This window comes from Schistosoma haematobium, chromosome 3 (genome assembly GCF_000699445.3).
Source record: "Schistosoma haematobium chromosome 3, whole genome shotgun sequence".
In the NCBI taxonomy this organism is placed as follows: Eukaryota; Metazoa; Platyhelminthes; class Trematoda; order Strigeidida; family Schistosomatidae; genus Schistosoma; species Schistosoma haematobium.
Window position 1 is genome coordinate 13,595,221 of NC_067198.1, and position 25,129 is coordinate 13,620,349.

The 25,129-nt window shown below is 38.7% G+C and overlaps 1 protein-coding gene across 2 annotated transcripts in view; it reads left to right on the forward strand.

The window, feature by feature from the left end:
* Positions 1-9,686: 9,686 nt before the first annotated feature.
* Positions 9,687-25,129, forward strand: part of MS3_00005047 (uncharacterized protein) — a gene marked incomplete at its 5' end in the record, with an annotated part of 37,363 nt that continues 21,920 nt past the window's right edge. The window contains 6 exons of one of the 2 annotated variants that reach the window (XM_051213063.1): positions 9,687-9,726; positions 12,911-13,361; positions 13,392-13,462; positions 13,500-14,801; positions 18,441-19,170; positions 21,971-22,646. In XM_051213063.1, coding sequence (XP_051069002.1) covers positions 13,037-13,361; positions 13,392-13,462; positions 13,500-14,801; positions 18,441-19,170; positions 21,971-22,646 — 3,104 coding nt within the window. Of the gene's footprint in view, positions 9,727-12,910; positions 13,362-13,391; positions 13,463-13,499; positions 14,802-18,440; positions 19,171-21,970; positions 22,647-25,129 lie in introns of those variants that run through there. The other variant, XM_035733356.2, reaches the window with a different exon arrangement.

Here is a 25,129-nt window from a genome sequence, read left to right on the forward strand (position 1 = left end):
TCAATGTGAAAAAAATGATCTAAACATTTCTTTTTTTAGAGTTAGTTTCTATGAAGGGGATTGTATTTACTAAATCATACATATTGCACAAATCAATATCTTTTATATATTTTTAAATACTAACTACACATGAAATATCCTTGAATTGTTCTCTATTTTGTTGTACAGAGATGTATACAAACGGAAATTACTTCTGTTAAAAAAGAGTGTGAATTAAGTACTACTGTGATGACAAAATTTATTAAACAGATATTTAAGTTTCACTGGTTGAAATCATGAGTCAGTTGAAGCTAGTCCACCACGAAAAACCCCTTCTGATAATAATCATCTGCCCACTGGTGACTGACTTCAAGATGCATTTTCCTAGAGTTCTAGTGCGAAGCCGTGACCAGTGGAATTCAACCAGGTCTGTTGTGAGATATCAGCTCATTGAAAAAAATGGTATACGGTGGAGCAATTTCGTGGATTGGTTGAAGTTGGACATTAACACCGTTGGATGCCGGCCAGCTCAGTGGTCTATTGGTTAAGTGCCCGCACGCGAGACGGATAGGTCCTGTGTTCGAATCTCGCGGGGTGCGGGATCGTGGATACGCACTACTGAGTAGTCCCATACTAGGACGGAACGGCCGTCCATTGCTTCTAAGTTTTCCATGGTGGTCTAGCTTCAATTGACTCATGATTTCAACTATTGAAATTTCTAAAATATCCACAAAACTCCTTCAGATATTTAAGTATTAAGAAGTATTTGCCGATAGATGTAAAGATAATTATTTTGTTTTTACATTAACCTTTGGGTCTGCACTGTATAAGGAATTTCGCTAAACACAAGATAAATATTCGCTTCATCTTTATCTAGAACTGTTTTTAAACTAATGTAAGTTATTTTGTGATTAAAAACATTAAACTAACCAGCTCCCTACAAAGTGATTATCTACTTTACTTAATGTATATGTAACGCAGTAAACAGATAAACTTCCCACTATCAAGACAAGAAAAATTTATTCATTACAATGTAGTGACCTATTTTTACCAAGAGAATGCGATTGATTTAATGGAGACAATCATTACTATAACCAATTGTACCAGTGATTGTTTTATTGTGCTCGTTTGTTTAACTGTGCTAAAGACAGTCATATTACTGCTCCATTATCTTTCGATTGTGACTTTGCACGGGTTCGGTTACGCTCGGTGACCACGCTTGTACTCCTTTGGCACGATCTCGGTATCCTTTCGACACCACGAGGTCGCCAACAAATACAACTCGACTATAGCCATCAACTGCCTTCTGATATTTGGCCCACGGTGGATCTTATCGGTTAACTGGCACTTAGTCTTCTTGTAGTGGTGTTCATAGTCAACCGTGACTCGACTCCACGCTACAACACTTTCAAATAATGTAGTGAGTTCTAACTTTAAGTAGGACCATTTTCTACGGTGTCATGTTTTTACGTGAATAATCCATTAGTCGGTTTTTCATTAACAAGTTAAAAATTCTTTACTGCCTAGTCTGATAGCATAACTATGTATTTACTGCCATCAGTCCTTACTTTTTTGGTCTTTCTCTTTCCCAGTTTATTGCATACACGTTTATTTTCATATTCTCTTAACAAACAACAACGTACTTTCACGTGATAAGCATATCTTTCAAAGGCTAGAAAAACACTAAAAGATATGTGGCTGATTACTAAAGTAAAAACCACTATGAGGTTTAGCTTAATGAACATTTGCTGAATGTTGACTAGGTTACAAGAGTCCTTTGATATTCGTGTGGACGTTTCACCTGGATTATGATGGCCGGAACAAAATTATTCATCCTATTATTTTGTTTACACCAAGAAAGAACACTAATAATCATACCGAAGTAACCAAATACTACAAAAAATAATGTGTCCTGACGTACTTATCATAAAACCTAATAAAGACAGTGCTTACTAGTTTAATTCTGTTACCACTCGTGGAGAATCAAAGAACTCCCATCAGCATTCTCCACCGAACTATATCCTGGACAATCCTTCTCATTTGTTTCCAGTGTACTCACTCACATTTATCACGAGAACACGACTGGTTTAATAAAAACAATTATTATTATAACCAACTGTACCAGTGCTTGTTTTAGTGTGCCTTTGTTTGACTGTGCTAATGACAGATATATTGTGCTTCCATTCTTATACACACACTTTGATTGTAACTTCGCGCGAATTCGGTTACGTTCTGTAACCAAGCTTGTATTCTGGCACGATCTCGGTATCCTTTCGATGCCACGAGATCGCCAGCGAATACATCTCGATTTGGTCCATTAACTGTCTTCTGATATTTGGCTTCTCGGGGATTTTATGGATTTATTTGGTTACGTCCAACCTTCGCCTTCTGATCTATTCTGGCACGTGTTTCTCTGTAGCGGTGTTCATAGTTTACCTCAACTCGACGCCACGCTACACCAGTTGCTATTCATGCTTCTCATGTCTGCTTCCGATTCCCGACGCAGTGTATAGTTTGGTCCTCCTCTTTTCATATTCCGTTCAGGATTCCAAGTTTTGTATTGCCTCGTGATGCAGTTTAGTGATTTCTGCAATGTATGTACTATCCACCCCCAGCATCCTTTCCTGAAGGTTCCATAATGTTCTCCTACCCACGAGGTTAAACGTTTTCTTATAGTCAAGGAAGTTGATGTATAATGACACATCCATTCAATTGATTGCTCAACGATGATCTGTAGTCTCGTGATTCAATCTGTGCACGGTTGATCCTTATGGAGTCCAGCCTGTTGATCTCGAAATTGGACGTCAACTGAATCTTTCATCCGGTTCAGCAAAATTATGCTGAAAACGTTTCCCGTTACCGACGATGGTGTGATGCCTCTGTAGTTCTCATATTTGCTGAGATCCCGTTTCTTTGGTATCTTGATGACATATCTTATTAGTAGCCTGTTATTTTGCTACCAATTTAGTGGCCCTATATCTGACTCCAGTAAAATCGTATGATTGCTTGTTATCGAAATAAACAAATCATCAATCTCCGTATATAATTATTGACTCGACTGGCGTTGGCGAATAAAGGAATTAAGTAAGTCGAATAAAAGAGTGGATTTCGAATACGTGTATTTCATACAGTCGTTGATCCAGCCAAACGATCGGAGAAGCGAAATGACGTCCAGTGAAGAAGGCGTGTGAGCAAATTCAACTTCATCAAGCGTTAATCAATATTTGTAGTCAGATAAAAATAAGCTACAGACATGTGATGGCTTACGAGGAATGAATAAATTTGACTGTTCGGAAGCTAGAATAATCTGTGTGGGCGTAACATAACAACTGACACTACATCCTTCTTTCTAGTCATTCGGTGGCACTTGTTCCTCCTCCTAAATCTTCTTAAACAGATCGTGGAGCATGCTTGCATCTGCTTCTATGTCTGACTACAGTGCTTCAGTTGGTATATTGTCAAATCCTACTGTCTTCCCACTCTTGATTTGTCTGATGGCTATCCTGATTACTTCGATCGTCGTTGGACTGAAAGCTATAGGTATGTCTGTGTGTGCTGTTTCTATGTCCCTTGGGCTTAATGGGGCTGTTTTATTTAAGGGTTCCTCAAAGTGTTCTACCCATCTGTTCCTCTCATTGAATCTCAGTGATTGACTTTCATTCTCTGTTTTTGACTGATTACTGTAGCTTACTGTTTTTCCCTACTAGGTTCTTCATTGTGTCACAAAGTTGTCTCATATTTCCTTCTCTTTCAGCTTTTTCCACTGTCGTTGCTAGGTCTTCCACGTATCTCTATTTGTTGACTCTAATTTTGCTTTTCACTCGTTTGTTCGCTTCAGTGTATTCAGTTTGTGACTTGACTTTCTCTGTTCTTGTTCGACTGTTTTTAATCGCTAGTATCTTGTTCTTCTTTTCTTGGGTCTTGTTCAGGATTTCGACAGAGATCCATTCCTTATCGTGATGCTTGTTGAGACCTAGAACCTCTTGACACTTTGAAGTTAGTGTTTCTTTGATCCCTTTCCACTTGTTCTCCATGGTAGTTTCCGCTTTTTTGAATAGATCTCGAAATGCTTGGAACCTGTTGTTTAGAACTATGTTGAATTGGTCGAACTTGTGAGTATCTCGAAGGAAGATTGTATTGAACCTTCGTAATGCTGTTTATTCAGTTGTCTAATGCTTCTTTAGCTTCAGTTCAATCTTGGCAACCACGAGGTGGTGATCCGAAGCTGCATCAGCTCCTCTCCTTGTTCTCACGACTTCCGTTGACCTTATGAATTATTTGGTGATGTAAATACGATCTATCTGGTTCTCAGTGTTGTGGTCAGGTGAGATCTATCTAGCTTTGTGTATGATTTTGTGGGGTAATATTGTGCAACCTATAACCAATTTGTTGAATGCACATAAATCTGCAAATCTGTCACCATTCTCGTTATTTTCTCCTAGTCAGTCCATGTCGTCCCATTACATCTTCATACTTGGTGTTTCCCATTACCAATTTGGCGTTATATCGTCTGAGCTTCACATAAGTTAACTTTATTAGGTCAGTCAAATGACTGTCAGTGATGAAATCTGGTTTCAATAACGTAGCTCTGAGAGAATCATTCGTTTGCTTTCTGGGCAAACTATCCTTCATATACGTGTTTGATCTAATTTAGAGAGCTTACGAGCCCTATAATTCGCGGAGGACCTGAGACTGTAAGTCAGCACCGAAACACAATTACACTTGTCAGCTGGTTTATGTTGTATCATCACAAAGATATATAAAGACAACTTTGCACTGGCTCCTTGTTGTCTCCTAATGGTTTCAGGTCTTCATAGACGTCTAATGAAGGATATTCCCACCACTCAACTCTACTAATTCCTGTTAGTCCGACAGTTCTTTGTGAGTTCAAGTATTTTGAAATCTAAGTGGGCACGTTTGTCTCAGAGCAGTATGGTTTTGGAAACCAGCATGTTTAATTTGTTTATTCTGGTTAGTGTTCATTTAGCAATGCTTTTTTCTACGAGATGGTGTTGCTGTCCCAATGTCCAGCTCTCCTTAGTTATCCAGGCTTAGGACCGAAGGTAATTCTAGAAGGATTACAGGCGGAATCAATAAAGGCAGTATTCATGATGATGAGGATGTCACAGGTATTCAGTGTTTGACAACGCTTCTACCAATAACACCTAATATATTTCGTTCCCACCCAGAGAAATCAAAAGACAGAGTCGAGGAGATCGGAAGAGTGTATTTGGCGATAACCAATATATCGGAATTCTCTGATCTAATCTGGCTAGCGATTGCGGTTGATGTTGAGCACGGCATTACCACACGTGATCTGGTGCGGATGCCTGACCGAGCGCCTTCAGCTAGATGAGTCCACTAAAACATATGGTCGGCATCCAATGTCGAAAACTTAGTGCTATTTATTTTGGGGATTTATTTACTGCTACAATGAAATTGGAAACAATAATCAGTGGATATATATAGAGGTAAATAAATCCCCTAAAATCAATAGCTCTGTAAGTCTTCGACACTTGATACTGACCACACCAGATCACGTGTGAGTACACCGTGCTTCTCTTCTCCTTCAACTCCCTAGATTAGTCACTTCTCGACATGTCGATAGCCTATCAAATATATCTTCCAACCTCTTCGCTTCTGGCTTCTGATTTCACTGGGTTGGTATGTTTCGATTATGAAATGTGTTACTGGTTAAGGTGTTACCAAACTCCAAATACTTGTATCATATTTAAAAAGACATCTACCTTAACATGAAAACAATGAGAACAAGCTCGGTCAAATTTGTCAATTATGAAGATAAAATGATATACACAACATTTTTGAAATCAGTCATTTAAACTGTTCCTATGAAAATTCATATAGGGTTGAAATTTAACTTGCAGGATGTGTTTGAGGTGAATACGAATAAAATGTCCATAGATTGTAACTTTATTTATTGTTCTAGACAAAGTGTTGACTATTTAGGGACACTTTCTACTCCTTATAGGTAGTCAAGTGCCGAAATCCACTCCTAACTGAGGTAGTCCAAGCGACTTCACAGGAGTCGTTCAAGGGAAGGCTTGACATATCCTTAACGACTTGTTGCCATTAACTAATATTTATTCTCTTTTATTGTTAAATACGCCAAGGTTCCTACCTGGTGGCATCGGTGATCCACTGTTATTAGATACGGAGGCCCGTCAAGCGAATGCTTCTTCCATTCCGTTCTGAGCCATTCGGACCATCAGAATAATTTGAAAGCGGCATGCAGTGCGACGATTGCAAAGGCTGGTACCATGAAGTTTAATGCCTGCAGCTTTCAAACGGTCAGTTATCTTTTATAGAATCAAGGAAATCGAAAGCTCAGAAGCAATAACTCGTTTTTAGTATGTGATTGAGTTGATAAAACGCTTGTTAAACCAGCTTATGCCTCAACATGTCTCCAGATTCACTTTGATAAAAGTGTGTAGACTAGGAAACCAAACGAACTTGAAATAAAATCAAACCAGGATGCTTAAAGTAGTATTTAAACCCCCTAATGAACAGGGCTTAATTTTATAGAATGGACATAAACTAAATCTTTGGGAGTTTTCATCCGTAAAGCCTTACCGCTCGCAGATCAAGTAAAAAGACAGGAATCCGAAAAAGAACTGAAACTTAGGTTAGACGCCCGCCAAAAGACCTAAAAATTGCAAGTTCTCGAATTGTAAAGCCTCGACAGGAAAGGATACCGAAGCTACTCTGGATGCAGCAAAAAGCCATTTAAATAGGCTTCGGATCTGTTACACAAATACCTGTAGCTTGCCCAATAAGAGGTCGGGATCAGGTGTACAGATTGACTCTAACAAGCCAGATGTAACTGCAGTCACAGAAACTTGGCTGACGCGGCCTATAGACAGTATAAAACTTGATTTTGAAGGTTTTACGTTGGTAAGAGCCGACAGAATCCAGATGTGTGAAGGAAGGGGAGTAGGTCTGTTCATTTGGAATACCATCCCATTTGTCATTATCGACTTTATATCCTATGAGAGTGGGACGTGTACAATAGTTAGTTGCCGCTTGAAATGCAAGGGACAAAAGCTGCTCATTGGTTTGGTCTACCTCAGTCCAAGCTGTAAGGTAAACGAGGTCTTGCTAGATAATCTCAATACTTAGTCACAAAGTGGTCGGTGTATAATCCTAGGAGACTTTAATACACCCACGGTAAATTGGACAAATCTGAGAACTGAACTATCAGAAAATTCCTTCGAGAAGGAACTAGTCGATGCGGTCATCATATGTGCCCTAGTACAACATATAAAAGAAGCGAATAGGTGCGACCTGGAGTCTGAATCACTCTTACTAGATCTCATATTGACCCATTGTGAGGATGACGTCACGAACCTCAAATACATGCCACCTCCAGGTAAAAGTGATCATGCAGTTCTAGACTTGTACTTCTATATAGTCGTCAAAAACGAGGACGCATGAGCTCAACCCAGACCTAACATCTGGGAAGCAAACATACAAGATACTATGCACTCAGCATCGTGAGTACATTGGACAGTGGATCTGGGGTCCCCAATTGAAACAGCTTGGTATGTATTTCGAGGTTTATACTTAAGAGTTACCGTACCCCATATCCCTTGGACTACACCAAGGGGTCCGAGAAACTCGTCATCGTGTTTCGGCAGTGAGGTTCGCACCCTCCTCCGTAAGAGGAGAAGGATGTAGGATAGATTTAGGTTACTGGATACAGCTGAGACGAAATCTCAATATCGAGAAGCTCGGAATACACATATTCGACCCTCCATAAGTCTAGAAGATTGTACGAGGAAGAAGTTGCTAAAGAATCCAAATAATGTCCTAAACACTTGTATTCGTGTGTAGACCGAAGGACTGAGAGAAGAGGAAGTATTCCAGCACTATAGGGAGACAGTAATGCTTCATTATTAGTAGAGGATGACTATGAAAGAGCTCAAGAATTGTCAAGCTACTTTAAAAACCTATATACCATAGGGAAACCCTTCCTGTTAGTTCATAAATATTCCTCCGCTCACTGGACAATGTGATAATTAAATGACTCGATGTCTTTGGTCTGCTAAACAAGGACCCGATGAAACGCATTCTAGGTTACTCGAACTAGCTAACGTCGTTGCGAATCCCTTAAGTATATGCCTTGATCTATCCGTAACCCAGGGTTGTTCACAAAAAGACTGGAATAACACCATAGAAAGTCCCGTCTTTAAAACAGGTACGAAACATAAACATGAGAACTACCAACCCGTTAATCTAACTAGCGTGGTTGTTAAAGTTTTAGAAAAGATTATTCGGAAGGAGCTGCTTAAGTATCTCGATGAAAACCGGATGCTTTCGGAAGCGCAGTATGGTTTTAGGATACGTTGTTCCTGTCTCACGAACTTATTAGTGGTTCGTGAGAGCTGGTGCGCTCTTAAAGACGTAGCCTACATTAACTCCAGCAAAGATTTTGAAAAAGTTTCTCGCGACTGACTGTTATGTAAGTTAAGACATGTCGGAGTTTGAGGCAATCTATTACTGTGGATAAAAGACATCCTATTAGGGCTCCATCAAAGTGTACTGGTGAACCCCATGTTGTCTAGCTGGGAAACTGTGCTTAGCAGAGTGTCTCGGGGTACAGTTTGGGGGCCGGTGTTATTCCTCTTATATGTAAATGACCTTCCTCGTCTCCTATCATCATCGTCATCGGTTTTGCTATATTCTGACAATGTCAAGATATGGAGAGCGATAAGAAGTAAGGGTCATAACTTAGAACTTCAAAACGACCTGGGGAAATTACCTGAATGGTCTCAAACCTGGCAGTTGCCGATAAATGCTTCCAAGTGTATTGTGATGCATATTGGTCATCAAGGTACAGATACATACATGATGAATAACATTGAACTCCCTGTTTTCCAGACACACAATGACTTAGGAGTCATCGTTAACCAAAACTTAAAGACTACTATACATTGCCGTGCAATAACCTCTAAAGGATTTAGAAACGTGTGGTCAATATGTAGGGCCTTTAGTAGTGTTGATGCTGAAAAGATTTTGACTTTGTATACAGTATTCGCGCGCCCTAAACTTGAGTAATGCACAAAAGCGACTAGCTCTTGCTTAAAAAAGACAGTGAGTTTTCGGAAAGTGCTCAGTGAACAGCAAATAAGCTGATTCCAGGAAAAGCAAAGCTTTCGTATGATGCTCAACTGGGGAAGCTAAATCTATTCCCGTTGTTGTATATAATAACTAGATGTGACTTGATCACATTTTTCAAATTACTCGATGGCAAATTTGCGTATGGTATTTCCTCATTTTTCTTGTCTTCCAAAACACAGGATTTACGAGGACACTGAAAAAGTTCACACACCCGAAACAACTTACTTGTCAGCTGACTATCGACTTTCCCTTTGAATCATTAACGAATGGAATTCGTTACCTCAATAAGCGATTGAAGTTCAATCCGTCGACCCTTCCAAAGGAAAGTTGGATCAACTGAGAGACCATCACTGCCAGGACTAACTAAGGCCAACAAGCTTCCTGCCCTATCCAAACTGAAATATATGACCACTGCATACTTTCAGTTGAACGAGCCTTATTAGATGCAACGGAATGCATAAAACCATACCTTCACACTAAGGCAAATGTATTAGGGATTATTTAGCCGATACTTACTTGTACATAAATATTGGATATTAGTTTTATTCTGTACCTTGTGACCTTGTCTTCGGAAAGCCCAGCGGGTCAGTTGTTTCCGCGGTTTGTCAGGTATTTTCGTTTCCTTTGGCTTTTTTTGGAAGAAACAACATAAATTTTTTAGAACCCCCATATATTAAAGCTAGCCATTATATTGCCTATCCTTTACACAAGTTACCTTCATGTGGTCAGTCAAATGATCTGCAAATCTGTCACCATTCTCGTTATTTTCTCCTAGTCAGTCCATGTCGTCCCATTACATCTTCATACTTGGTGTTTCCCATTACCAATTTGGCGTTATATCGTCTGAGCTTCACATAAGTTAACTTTATTAGGTCAGTCAAATGACTGTCAGTGATGAAATCTGGTTTCAATAACGTAGCTCTGAGAGAATCATTCGTTTGCTTTCTGGGCAAACTATCCTTCATATACGTGTTTGATCTAATTTAGAGAGCTTACGAGCCCTATAATTCGCGGAGGACCTGAGACTGTAAGTCAGCACCGAAACACAATTACACTTGTCAGCTGGTTTATGTTGTATCATCACAAAGATATATAAAGACAACTTTGCACTGGCTCCTTGTTGTCTCCTAATGGTTTCAGGTCTTCATAGACGTCTAATGAAGGATATTCCCACCACTCAACTCTACTAATTCCTGTTAGTCCGACAGTTCTTTGTGAGTTCAAGTATTTTGAAATCTAAGTGGGCACGTTTGTCTCAGAGCAGTATGGTTTTTGAAACCAGTAGGCACCCAATCACCAGCGAGTTAGCCAGCATACCACGCTCGTTTTCTTTATAAGGGTACCTTGAGTTTAATAACAGTTATCAATCACTTCGTGTCAATTGAAGTTGGATATGGATTATGTTCATCCACCCTCACTGAAGTGCTGCTCACTGTAATATGTACTAATTACACAACTAAGTAATTCTACTAACCCATTGACTGAGAAAATGTGTAAAATCGGAAGTGCTTGTTGAGGGAACTGCCTAATAGCTCGATATTGACGTAAATGTTTTGTGTAAATTTTGGGTGAGACTAATTTATGGACGACCTTTGAGTGACACTGAAGTGTCCTTGAGAATGTCCAGCTAATAACTAGGACCAAATGAGGGTTATAAACTAGTATGAGGAGTTAGAATTATGACTTACAGTTGATAGTTAAGGTTAAAAATTAGATTCAGGCTTTTCATCACGAACTGACATAAGCTAAAATGCCATAAACGCTTTTTAAGCAAATGGACGAATGAATTTCGCGCCAACGTCAAACCCGTTTCCTTATATCTGATTGGTTCGTCCATAAATTATAGTCCCGCAAATTTTTGTAAGTCTTATATCCAAACGTGTAAATTCAAATTGCAATATATTTCGTTTCAGTCTTGTAGCATCAATCTGTTCTCGTAGTCTCCTACATACAGTTCTCTTTTCACAGCTACTTCCTTTTGCTTAACTTACTGTTACTAGATCTCTTTGACAAACTTCGTTTTTCATTTCACCTAAATTGTCCCTTCTGAGTATCGATAATTTTTTGTATTCTAAGGTGGGCTGGATATAATCTCTATACCCCTCGTCATCGCATTTATCTTAGGAGGATCTTTCATAAGTTAATGTAGGGATTCTACGGGACAGCTCAGAAAACTTGATCACTGAGGCCTCCGCGTTTTGTAGGTCATTTGGTGTAGGTATCTTCAGAGCAACTCGTTAATAACATGATTTCTTTTTATTCTCTACGTAAATCAGTGACCTGACTAAATTGTTAAATGTAGTTACGACACCCGCCACTGGCACAAAAACTTATGTTGCCAACTGATGGATGCACAAAGCAAAGTCTTTATCTGTTGTCAAGTTGTTGAAGGTTTCCTGACTCTTGTAGTCTTCGCCATATAATTAGGCTCAGTTGATGCAAACGACTGTGTAATACATTTAGACGTACTTGTCAAAATGCTAATAAAGCTGAATGTTCGTAATCAATCGCGGTAATCGACTCCTAAGTTGAACGCATGAATTTGTACTTTTGTCATTCATTGGGATTGTTAATCAAGGGAATAACCGTATTGAATTCATACCATGAATTCCGTGTCTCTGAGTAGACAAAGGTGGGGAGGACTTGGATCTTCTATTAAAATAGGTTTGGGCATATTCCTCCAATAATTCTAGATTGAGTTGTCGGGATCGAAATTCGTTTGTCTACTTGGTCGGCTATTATACAAATGAGGATTTTCGACTTTGTATTCAAACAAGTTAGCTTATCCAATGAATTCTCATCTAGTAAGAGCACTTGATGGTTGTGTTGTAGACAATAAACTATCTACCTCATCCGAATCCCCGTTAAAAGTAGACCTGGTACTGCATCTTTTAAGCCAGATAGTGCTGTAGCTACAATTTGATGTGCCGATTCTGTTCGTGAGGCCGCTCGACCTTTTACCATAGTGATTAGTTCTCTACATTTATTTTATCTTTATGTGGAACATGATTATCTTCTGCTAAATACTTTTTAAAATATCCAGGTTTCATTTGATGGCGTGATCCAAACCTCACTGTACTCTCCAAATGTTTTCGTCATTATTCGTTTTCTCTTTCCTGAATGTATAGTCGTTCACTATCAGAAATTCACCATACTTTTTACTTTTTGTGTATTCTGATCCAATCCGAATCAGGTGTAAACCATATAACTTGGAATATGGTTCACTACATCTATATTTTGCACTATTTTAAATGAATAGATACTCGGATATTTTACGTGCAATCGTGCTTTTAATACAATGATTGTAATCTACTTTGATATTTTTGTATTTTTCGTAGCTTGCAACTGAACTGACTACCTAATTGGGCCATTTTAAAACGAACCACTAGTTATTTTTGATTCTAACCCTTTCGACGCATGCTCGTATATAAGTCACCCCTATTGGTGCTCGCTTTTATTGATTTAGGCTTTTGCTGGGGCAGACCATTAACAGCACCCATAACCTCGTTTTATTCGCCGATTAGTCTCATAAGCGACTGGTCGACACTTTTCAGGGGCCAAAAAGTGTTTTGGACATCGTTTTCTAATAAGGAAGCTAAGTGACGTTCAAATCTTTATTGTTTTAGTTACCCGTGTCTTAAATTCTCTCTTGTACGTCACTAATTGTCTACACTTGCCTTCACCATGGAATGTAAATCATCAATACACTTTTGTTCGCATTTCTGGATTCTTATGTTGGTCTGTTAGAATTTTGCCGCTGACTTATCGCATTATTTTCTTCACTTCTTTTCAGCAGCAACGACAACGGGACTACTTTCTAAACATAAACTTATTAACGACTGGACATAACAATTCACTTAGAGTTGCTGGGATTGGGTAAACAAAGGTTAACCTCGCCTGAGGTTTTTATTTATGTGCTATGGATTTGAAAACTCATGAAATTCATTCAGGTCATTTTATGGTTAGCATCCTTGAAGATTCTGAGGATGAGACAGAACATTCGAATAATGTATTCACTGAAAACGTCACTACATACAGTTCCAAAGATAACAGTAATCAGTCAACTGTTAAGGATAAAAACAGGCTGATTTTTGAGAACCTAGCTTCTCTTTTCAAGTATTTGGAGATCGCTTATAGTGGAAAGCTGACGAGCCCGAAATGGGACAAATTTCGTGGACTAAGATTTGCAATAAAAAATAAAATCCGACTCAACAACATAGTTTGGAGAGAATACCACATGCAATGTTAGTTCCTGTTTATTTACTTACTTTTAGATGTCAAAAAATTAAAGCCAGTTGTTGTTCAATTCCAGACACCTGTATATGAAGATCATTCTAAAACTGAAGTAATTTTATAAAATTCCTAATATATTCTTTTTAAAGGCAGTTATATTAGAAGGAAAATATTGGAAAAGGCGCGTAAGTACCTTGTGTAAAGAGTATCGCCTTTGGAGAGCATTTGCCAAGAACAGGATATACAGTTCTCAAAACAGACAAATTATACAATGTGCCAATGAACTACTCGAAGGGTCGGATCTATGTCCTTATCAATTTAGTGACCTATCAAAGAATACGTCTTCAAAGCTTATGGAGGAAATAATGATGGACATAGATGAGAATCTAGATTTGTTTTTTGATCAACCGATAACATTTCCAAATCGACGAGATTTACCTATCTTGGGAAACGCCGATATAATGCAACCAGGTTTGCAACAACTTCAACCTGATAGAAGTTCATGCGACGACATATCGTGTAATATTTTTCAGTCTATTGACCCCAATTCGATATTTCAATGTAGTTCTTCTGATGCACATTCGTGTGAATATGCATGGTCCAGCTCGTACTACCCATTTAACAAATATATGTGTGAAGCAACATTCTCAAACACAACTACGCCTCTTCCAGAGGCCAAACAAAGTTGTAACCTACCTCTTGTTGAACGTCTTAGCGTAGTCGATTCGTCTTCCCAAATCTGCTCATCATTTTTGTCAGGTAATCGTGAATCTGGTCTTTTGGATTTGGCTACCACCAGTAGTGAAGGGTGTGGACCTTATTTAAATAACAGTGTTAGTGAAACAGATTACCATGGTCCCCATCCTTATCGACCATCGTTTCCTGTGTCTCAGAAGCGCTACTTCCAACATCAATCCAGAGTTGCTGGTCAGCACCAAAACAGCAACCATTCTGTTAGCATGGAATCAAATTATGGATTAACTACAGGTTCAATACACACAAAAGGTCACATAGCTGAACCCATAAAATCGTTTGGTTATCGTGTAGAATCGAATAAAGAAAAAGGCAATCATACAAACAAATCTGCTCTTTTAAATGCCTTACTGCGTGGTAGTAGCATTGGTCAAAATTTGAACTCGCCCAGTGATTGCATGGACACTAGTGCATTTCAGCAAACTTCTAAGTGTTCGTCTCCCTTACTTTGTAATGCTCTAAGCAATTCAGGAAACTGCTTTGATAGTTCATCCAACAAACATCTAATCCACCTCAACGATTCATCAAATAAGTCAGTTCAGGTCGAAAAAGGCCCCAATCTTCTTACAAATACAAAAGGGTTACCAGATTCTTACGCTCATCCTAGTTATTCATACAATGATCATTCATCCATTAATTCAATAAATACAGTACAGAATGTTGACATCCCCAGGATTAATTCATTGAATGTTGCGGATGTAAGTTATTTTAGTTTTTATCAGTTTCTTTAAAAGCTAGTTTTTTTCAGTATGGGTAATTTTGGTTATAGTTGTTGTTTGTTTTGTTGTTCACTACGTGATAATTAGTTAACCGAAGAATCGTAAAATGGTTTTGTACCATCGCATATCAGCTAAGCAAGATTTTAAATTTTTTAAACCTTGAAGTCTATGACGGGTGTGTATTTAGTTCTTAGATCTGAGGTGAACTTTGAGTTATGTTGTTAGGAGTCCGAAATGTTACAGGACCTAACATATTGATTTTCAGTTGTTATGCATGTATCTTGTGGACATCTCTGGCGTTTGGCAAACAGCGAGTGCACTATACACTCAGGAACGTTATAGTTGGTTTTTTCTGAGTTTAATACAATTCTTTAGCATGTTCAAGGTTTTGAATAAGTCATTAATAATTACCTCATAAACAGTGCCGATTGGCTAAAGTGTATACCGGTTCAAGTTTTCACACTTAGAAAAAGAGATTAAAGGATCAGAACAAGAGTTGGAATAGAAATGTCAGTGCTAGTAGAAAGCTAAACATATGGGACATAGTTCAAAGTAAGAAATGAAACTGAGGAAATTAAGCTTATTGAGTAGCAGTGAAACTTAAGCTTTAGACAAAGATTAACAGTGAATGCATCCATGCTACTAAAACCAATCTCGAGTAGTACAGTCTACTTTCAACAGTACGTCAATATAATTTCATGGACCTCAATTGGTAGTTATTCACCTTTTCTACTACTCAAAAACAACAGTTGATTCCATGGGTAGTCAGAGTTTCTTGATTCGAAAGCAATAGTTTCTAGCTAACTTCTGTGCTAGAAAACACAAGGGTATGTGAGTGCACATAACATATTTTTATTTGCGAAAGTGAGAAGGTAACAAGTATTTAGACAGCTTCAGTGGATGCAAAGGGTTCACATAAAGGGATTGAAAAACCTTGGTTCCAAACAAATGGTGTACACGAACTTCATGTTCCAAAGGGAACCAATGTTATATGGACCTATTTCTGGTCACTGCTTACTATAGGATGATATCCTTATTGGCTTGTAGATTAGACTGTTGGGCCAAAGGCTTCAGGAGTAGCCCCTTAGGAAAACCACTTGTTTCGGTTTTGGCGCCCAAAGATAACCCGTCTCAACTACAAACTTATTTTGTATGGTACATAATATTTTTGGTTATCAGGTTTTCTGAGGACAGGACCAAATAAATATATTGGTAATCTTAGATTACTGTCTTTGAGTGCATATGGAATGTGTCAGTCTAAGTTGCCCTACTTCGCCTTAACACCACTTAAAAGAATTAACAAAATGAAAGATAAAGACATAAAATTAGAAGTAACACTAACAGTGGTTAAAAATATAGGCAACGAGAAATAAGTAAGTAAAACTGCAACCCGAAGATTTTCGAGTAATGCTGTCTGGGAATTCTATAGGGAAAAAGAACTAATGCATCTAGACCTTTCATAGCTGATTTTGATTCGTATACTTCATGTCTCTAGTCACCGGATGTAGTAACCACACTCTAAACTGGAAGTTCCCACTCTCGTACATAGTTGTTGTGAATTGGATTTGGGTTCGGTTTTATAAATTAAAAGCGATTTAAAAATTCTAATACGGAGGGGGGATAGACTGGAAGGCTAATACACAATACAGTGCACAACGACAATCCCCTGTGCAATATATGGTGATGTTTTGTAAGGAAGATTAGTGGAGACCCCAGAAGGATTTAATTACATTCAAGTTTATTCACTTGTATATCGACTTAATGATCATTAATTACAAATAGTTATTAAACTGAGTAGTCTTCTCTGAAAGCGATATTACAGTTAATTAATCAATTTAATCAAGATTCATTGAAAATAAGGAAAACTGGTTTCATACAGGTAAAAACGCATCGAAAGTCAACGAAAAGAGTTCACTTTAAAGTAGTGTGTGACTTGATCTCTTTCTAAATGTAGTATTTTGGGATTCAACATCCTCAACAATAGCTTAAACCGAAAGTCACTAGACAGACATCATGCATCAGACTGAGAACTACCATTCTTTTTTAAACTTACTCCTACGCTAACCAGCATAGCATACCGTAAATAGTGACTGGAAAAGGTGTTATAACTTGTGGCCTTGTGCCCTATTAATATATGGCGTAATGATACCACCAGTTAGAGAACAGTGATTTATCGACAGAACCAATGACTCACAAACCCGTATGAGCAGTCTAGAGTCTTTATCAGTTCTTCTTCCTGCCTAGCCCTACCTGTTAAGTCAACAACACCAAAATCAGCCTCTGAGATATGAATCATGTATATCAAACATACTAGATTTATATTACAAACCAAACAGACCACATCGTACCATAAAATGGAAAAAAAACATTTGTACAAGATCTAGCCAAAAGTGACTGTGGATGTGGGAGATTGTAATTAATAGACTGGGCATAACTCAAGAGTGGTAAATCGTATAATAATAGTCTATGAGTCAAAATAAAGCTTATAATAAGAGGAACATGAATATGTATAGTTTAGCTACTTAACAATAGTACAATGAAAATATATGTATCGTATTGATCCATAAATAGTTCTCAAGAGTTACCATTCATAATTCTCATCGGGATACAACAGGAGGGAGTACACAAATTTTCCAACTATTTTAGCCAATAAATGTCTACAACTTCATCAACTGGTTTACCACATCTATTGTTCTGTGCTTAAGATGTGCGTTACTCGCTTAGTGATGCCGTCATCTACGAGCAATACTTCACCCCAGTAATGAAATAGTATCAATCCGTGTATTTCCTCAATGGATGACGGAGGGCCCACCAAGGAGAGTTGGAAAACACTGATTCCAAACCAATGGTGCACATATGTTACGGGATCGCTAGGGAATAAATGGTGTATAAACCTATAGTTGGTCACCGACTATCATGATGCTGCATCCCATAATGTTGCTCCACTGCCTTGTGGATTAGACCTCTAGGTCAAAGGCTAGGGGAGTGGCCCCCTAAGAAAACCACCTGTTTCGGTTTGGGCGCTCGAGAAGTATCACAGCCCACACACAAATCGAATCATGACTACTTTATGTGACGCATATTTTGGTGTTCTTTTAAACCAATGTTTATGTATTTGAACAGATAAATACATAAAATCAACCTTGAAATAATGTTTCATAGCCGTAAATTAGTAAATATTGGACCGGCTTTCAGTATATTTACCCTCTATCAGACAAACAAACACCTCAGTGACATTGCTCGTGAAGCATGTCAATGAAAACCACGAGAGATTTCACTCACCAATCTACCATGGTCGACAAGAATTTCAAGATGATGTGTACAGAACAATGTCTTTAAGATAATTAATGGCAGTACATTATTTTGATGATGTAGTATTGTACTATCTAATCAGGTTCTGTTTTAACTATCTAGCAAACCATTCGTTTAAGTAAAACAGTAATTATTTCATTTAACTAAATAGAGCAGGTGCCTAAATAATTTTATTTTTCATTAAATTTTTTTGAAATGTGATTCTATGCATCAACCAAGTATGGGTTTTGATGTTTTTGACCAAATGACTCAATAGTTTATCGATTTATTTGTCATAGGACTTTTTTTACTGCATTCTTGTTTTAGAATATATCAGCTCCAGTGGCTAACTATGGGGTGTCTGGTGACTGTTCCGTAACTCAGATCCATGAGCCTGATCTGTCTGTTTTGACACCAACTGTATCTCGAGCAGATGGTTCATCTTTTCTAATCTCTCATAATCTTTTGGTAAAAAATTGCAGGACGGAATCTATTGGCTTCGGTGTTACTGACCTTTTAATGCGAGGTTCCAATAATTACTTTAATAAAACTGAATTGATTTCTCAACAAAGCTCAGTTGATTCACATAACTCTCTTGGTCTACCGCTAGAACGAAAAAATTCAAACGTACAAACTTTGGATCCAAACGGTTCTGCCGTACAAAGTACACAGGGAAACCCAAATTATTTGGTCGATGTCAGCGCTGTTCCTTCTCAGAATTCACAAGACTCCATCCTTATTTTTAAAGGAAATAACGGGCTTTCTACATCAATCCATGGAAGTCTTTCTGTTTCATCGAATACAGGTTTTAATTTCTCTAGTCGTAATTCTGGTCCGTGCACAATCCCTAGTAGTTCACTTTCAGAATCGAATATGTTTGCTCTACCAAGTAATGAACTTAGAAATGCATACACAGAAGATTCTAATTCTGAGCTGGAAACTTTGGTACCTGGAAGTTGGACTGAATCACAGATTTTTCCACATGCAATCAATATTTCACTAAATGATATGGAACAACTTCCTAAAGCATCAGTCACAAGTGATAAATGTTTAAACGGTAGGTCTCTGGATAAAAATATTCATTTGACCAAGTTAGAATTCACTTCTGTGCCGTGAAACAAAGCTCATTTCTTGGGACAAATAAATTAAGAAAATCTGCTTGAGATTACTTTTGCCTTTATTCTCATATGTAACTGTTCGGTCTAACCGAAAACGTACAATTTTTATAGGTTAATATATTGGAAATAGTTAATGACAATACATTGGTGCAACTTACTATGTCATCACTAAACCAATGGTTCTGACTGTCACAGTTAATAGTTTTATAGATGATACCTATGAATATTACATAATACTGGCCAGTAATCATGATCTATGAGCTGCAAACTTGAGTCGATTATTCATTCATTATATTTACTAGGTAGATAGATATCTTTAATAACACAGTTGAATATCGACTGTGATTTCAGTAAGTGTGCCAATATTTTACTAGTGTTCTTTTTCTTAAATTCATCAATTGCCCAAACAGTTCATTAGTCATTGCATTTAATCTTTTCATTATACTTTTACTATTTTTATAATTTTTAAGGCAAGAGATTCGTTAAATATTTTGAGTATTTCTACCATTAAATCTAAGATTTTATGTATTACACACAACTGAGTTTGTGACACTTGTTCACTTATCAACCTCGAACATTCTTTCTACGACTTACTGTACACTGAAGGTAGAATATTTGCATACTACAAAAAGTTTGAGCAAGATAGTACTCAGAAATCGAGCACTGGAATACTTGTTTAATTTGTCTTTCTTCTAAATATAAGGTTCAATACTGCGTCCATTCCTAAAACTTTTTCATATTGATAATTGACAATCTAGTTGTTTTTCAAAGAAATGAATTTATGGCTTGTAGTAAACATTTATTTATTTATTTTACTTAAACAAACATTGGCTGTGAAGAGATGGAGAAAAAGTGAGTATAATAAATAACCGCTGCATTACTAACATGATGTTGCCACTGAATGTCAGCAATCCTTCGGAGACAGGGATAATCAAACACAGAGAGTCGTCTAACATCCTCAACTCAGAGAGGTTAGGTTTCACAAACATAGAGCAAAGCTGCTTTCACCGACTTATTATAGATCCGACCTTTTGTAGCCAGACTAACATCAAGAAGGCGCTAAAGATGGCCCAGACTGGCACGTATTGATTTCATCACTCACCAGTATCAATACATACGCAGCTACCTAGATACACAAACTCCTCGACTACTTCTAACTGTTCACTACCAAGAATGAGTGCAAGTACGGGGTTCTGCCAGTTTTATAAAAGCACTTTGCACTGAGAAGACGCAAAGCACATACCATACCTACGGACACTGATTGCCAACTGATTAGGTGTGGATTGGTTGGCTCGAGTATCATCACACAGTAAGACAATATCATCCGAAGAGTTTCTCCAGGCAACAGATCTACACCACCATTACCTGCGTCCATAAGTGCTGTTTCCAGCACATCATTGATGGCAACATCGAAGAGAAACGGTGAAATTGGGAAACTCTGTCTAACCCTTCTGCTTGAATGAAACAATGGCGAGAGATGGTTGTATCTCTTCACTCTACCTGAAGTGCTTGTATATAGGGCTTTCAAGATGTTAATAAACTTCTCAGGCAAACCCTTCTTCAATAGAGAGTCTCAGAGAACAGTCCTGTCCAACGGATCGAATGCAACCCTGATGTCCCGAAACGCTATTGTTGGTCTATGATAATTGTGACGGTGTTCTAACGTTTGGTGGAGGGTGAAAATATAGTCACTACATTCTCAACCACAGCGAAAACCAGCTTGCTTCTCGTGAGTCAATCTTTCTCGGGTTTTGAACAATCTACGAAGTATGTGACATGATCCTTTTTTAAAGATAGAGACAACTATCGTCTTAATCGACGATGTTAGAACACCCTCTAATTCTATCCATTTGTTAAAAACCCAGTCAGTTCCTTAGCCAGTAGGTCGCCACTATATTTAAAAAGGGCCGAAGGTAAGTCATCTGGGCCTAGTGATTTGTAGCGCTTCAAGAGTTGGAGTTCCTTGCGGACTTACGCCATGTTGGATGGGTCAGCTATTACCGGCCATGGAGAAAACGACAGTCTGATCAGATGAGCTGTTCCTCGTAAAAGCATACCCATCGTCCAAGACGACGGTAGATGTTGTTGATTGGCATCCCATCAGTTTCACAGATTGTTTCACTAACACCAGAATTCTTGCTTCCAGTGTCTTGGATGGGTTGAAAGAGATTTCGGCAGTTACCAGATGCAGCTGCTGCTTTCAACTTGTTAGCACGCTGCGATTACCAGGCTTCCTGGTCCTCACGCGAATTTTGCATAATTTCATTGCGTAACAATCTTTATTTATGGCCAAACTCGTGGTTATTCGGAGTAGACCGATGTGCTTCAACCAGTTGTAAGAAGCCTGTAGAAACCCAGTGCATATAAGCGGAACGTTTCACCAAGCTGCAAGCGATTTTACTCTCCATTTTCATGGCATTCTTCAATTTTGGTCAATCGTCACTTATACTTTTCGATGGGTTGATATTTAGCTTTGAACCTAGCTCGGCTTAATATTCAGTCACAACAGAAGCTGCATCCAATTTTCTGACGTTTTCTATTTAGTGTTTGTTTTTAAGGCATTCAAATGTATTCTGTTTTTTTTTTATCTTCAATTGATTTAAATATCTTACACTTAAATAATTTAAGCAACTCATACAAAATTCGATTTTATTTTGCTGAATAGCAAAGCTTTTAATTATTTGTCCCATTTTGGATTCATATACAACAACTAATGTGGTGTTATTATCATTTTTCTAGTATCTAAGATTATCGAAAGTAATCCATCAATGCTTGGACGTTCCAGTTCAGCTGGGAATTTATTCTCACTTCAACATAATCAAATTCCTAGTTGTTCGATACAGGGTTCAGCAACTACTACATCGAGTTTTGGAAGTACAGAAATTTTATCTCCAATGTTTTCTAACCATAAAGGATTTCTGTATGCTACTTCACCATCGTGTTCTCCACCTTCGGTTTCAGAACAAAATGATCAACAAGCTAAACATATTCTAGGTAATTCCTCTGAAGAACGACGACGTCAATCTATGCAATCTGGTTTACAAACTCTACGACAACTGTTAAAATTACACTCCAATTTAGATAATCTTGGTGGTAGTAACCGTCTGACAGCTCGCAGACATCTTAGCAATCTAGAAATGCCTTCCATATCTGGGACTTATTCATTTGGGGATACAGATATGCCTAGTGAAATGCTTAGCGTTGGATTACGTCCATCAAATGGGTTAGATTTTACATCTGATGAACAAATGATGTCTTCAGGAACCGAAGTTGGTGGTACTGCTCGAGCATCTAAAGCTGCAACATTAAGAAGTGCTGCAGAACTAATACGAAAATTAAGAGATGAACGAAATGTATTAGAAACACAATGTACAAATCTTAAGGGCGAAGTAAAAGCTTTGAAAAGTGCAATTAAGTAAGTGTATTTTCAGTCAAATTTATGCACATAATTTTGAATTTGACTTCACTACATATTACACTGTTTGCATGCATTTCGTTCTCAACATCCTCATTGTATGTTCAAGCTTGCCTCGTTACTTACTTTAAGCCTGGAACTCTAGTTTATCCATATATTAGGAGTTGTTACGTTTAAACTAACTTGTAGCCCAAACTAGTGATCAACCCAACTTTGCTTACATTCATATTGATTTACATTTTCTTCTCACTACAGTCAGTCAGTAACAACGTAGAACTTCGTACGTACGTACATCAGTTCGAGTTGCCACACCACATTAGTACAGAGATGGAGTGGTCGATTCAAATCCCGTAGTGGTAGGGGTAATAAGAGTATAAGCAGTAATCAGGAAAATTAGTGTTTGGAGATGTTATTTAAAGAGTATAATCCAGTGAAATAAATTTGGGAAGAGAAAAAAAAGAGACAAGGAGGAATAAGGAGATCAAAATTTCGGAGAACACAAAGAGTGTATGCACCTGCGCCATTGCAAACGATTTTGAGCCATGTCATTCAGGGTCTCTAACCATCGGTTGCTATCATCTCGCGGTCCCCAACCAGGTAGTCTACACCTACCAACATGAATCAGTCCACTTGTCAGTGACTTCACGAACTTGTGCCATGTTTTGGTCTGGCCGCCCCTAGCTTTCTTCCAACCTACTCCTATACCACTGAACATCGCACGTCGAGGCAGTCGGTCGTTGGGCATACGTAACACGTCTCCAAGCCATCTCAACTGATGAAGTTTCACTACGTCATCAATTAATTTGCCATCCTTACCTAGTACCCGTTTCCTAGCAACTGCGTTACTTACTCGATAGTCCCAGGATATACGAGCACATGCCCTGGTACGGCCGAGAGTGGGGAGAGTCCGCTCTCCCTCTCGAAATGCTCTCACATGGCCACGCGTATATAGCCTCTGCCAGGGAAGTTGTACTCACTGCCTTCTCGTGGCGGGGTGTTGTTTACGAAATTGAGAGGACGGAAAGCGAATGTCCGGCGCTTTAACCGGATTCCAAATCAATGGTGCACATGGGCTCCAGTATCCTGCGGGAATAAATGGCGTATGAACCAATTGTTGGTCACCGGCTTCCATGGGACTGCATCTCCTCACGATGCTCCACTGCCTTGTGGATCAGACCTCCAGGTCGAAGGCTCGGGGTGTGGCCCCCTAAGAAAACCACCTGTTTCGGTTTGGGTACCCTGGCAGTACCACAGCCCACACACATGTCGAATGAGATTTGTGTGGCGCATATGTATTTGGTGCCTCCTTGTACCAATATCTATGTGTTAAAATAAAATAAAATATGATCAAATACTAGTGACCTACGAATATCCTCTACTCTTACCGGCCATGTTTCACTCCCATAAAGGAGGACGGAACGAACTGCTGCGCAGTAAACGCGTCCTTTGGTTGATAGACGGATATCTCGCCTACGCCATAAATGACGCAAGTTGGTAAAAGCTAGTCGAGCCTTCTGTATCCGTGCTGAGATTTCGTCACACACCAGACCACAAGGGCTGATGAGACTTCCAAGATAAGTGAAGCGATCGACACGCTCAATTACTTCACCCCCTATCATCAGTTCGGGTGTCAATGCAACCCAATCCTGAAGCAACATTTTACATTTTAAGGGGGAGAATCGCATGCCGAACATGCCTGCATTGTTGCTGAGAGTGGTCATAAGACTCTGCATTTTGTCAGCGTCTTCACCAAATAAAACTATGTCATCAGCATATTCTAAGTCAACAAGTGAACCTCCCGGTCGAAGTTTAACCCCTGGAAATTCAAACGAGGAAAGTGTCATCTCTAAAAGTACGTCGACGATAAAGTTGAACAAGAATGGGGGAGTGGGCAACCCTGACGAACACCACTTGAGGTAATAAATTCTGATGACAGTTCGCCATAAGCTCTCACTCTACCAGTTGTGTTCGAGTAGAGAGCCTTTACAAGGTTAATGCACTTCTTTGGTACTCCTTTCAGTGACAAACACTGCCATAGAACTTCACGATCAACAGAGTCGAATGCCGTTTTAAGGTCGAGAAATACTACCATTGTGGGGTGTCTGAACGTGTGTCTGTGTTCTAGAACCTGACGTAGTGTGAATATGTGGCCTATACAACCACGTCCAGGTCGAAAACCAGCCTGATTTTCTCTAGTCTGCTCTTCACGAGCTTTAGTTAGGCGTCGAAGTATTATTGGAGCTAATATTTTAGACACTATATTAGTCAAACTGATTCCTCTGTGATTGTCACAAGATAATTTTTTCCTTTCTTATAGACTGGGACAATCAGTGATTGAGACCAGTCAGATGGGATTACGTCCAGTTCCCAAATTCTACCTAAGACCTCAGTTAATCTCATTGCTAATACTGAACCACCATCCTTAAAAATCTCAGGAGTAAACCTGTCAGGGCCTGTTGCTCTCCCTTGCTTCAGATTTCCTA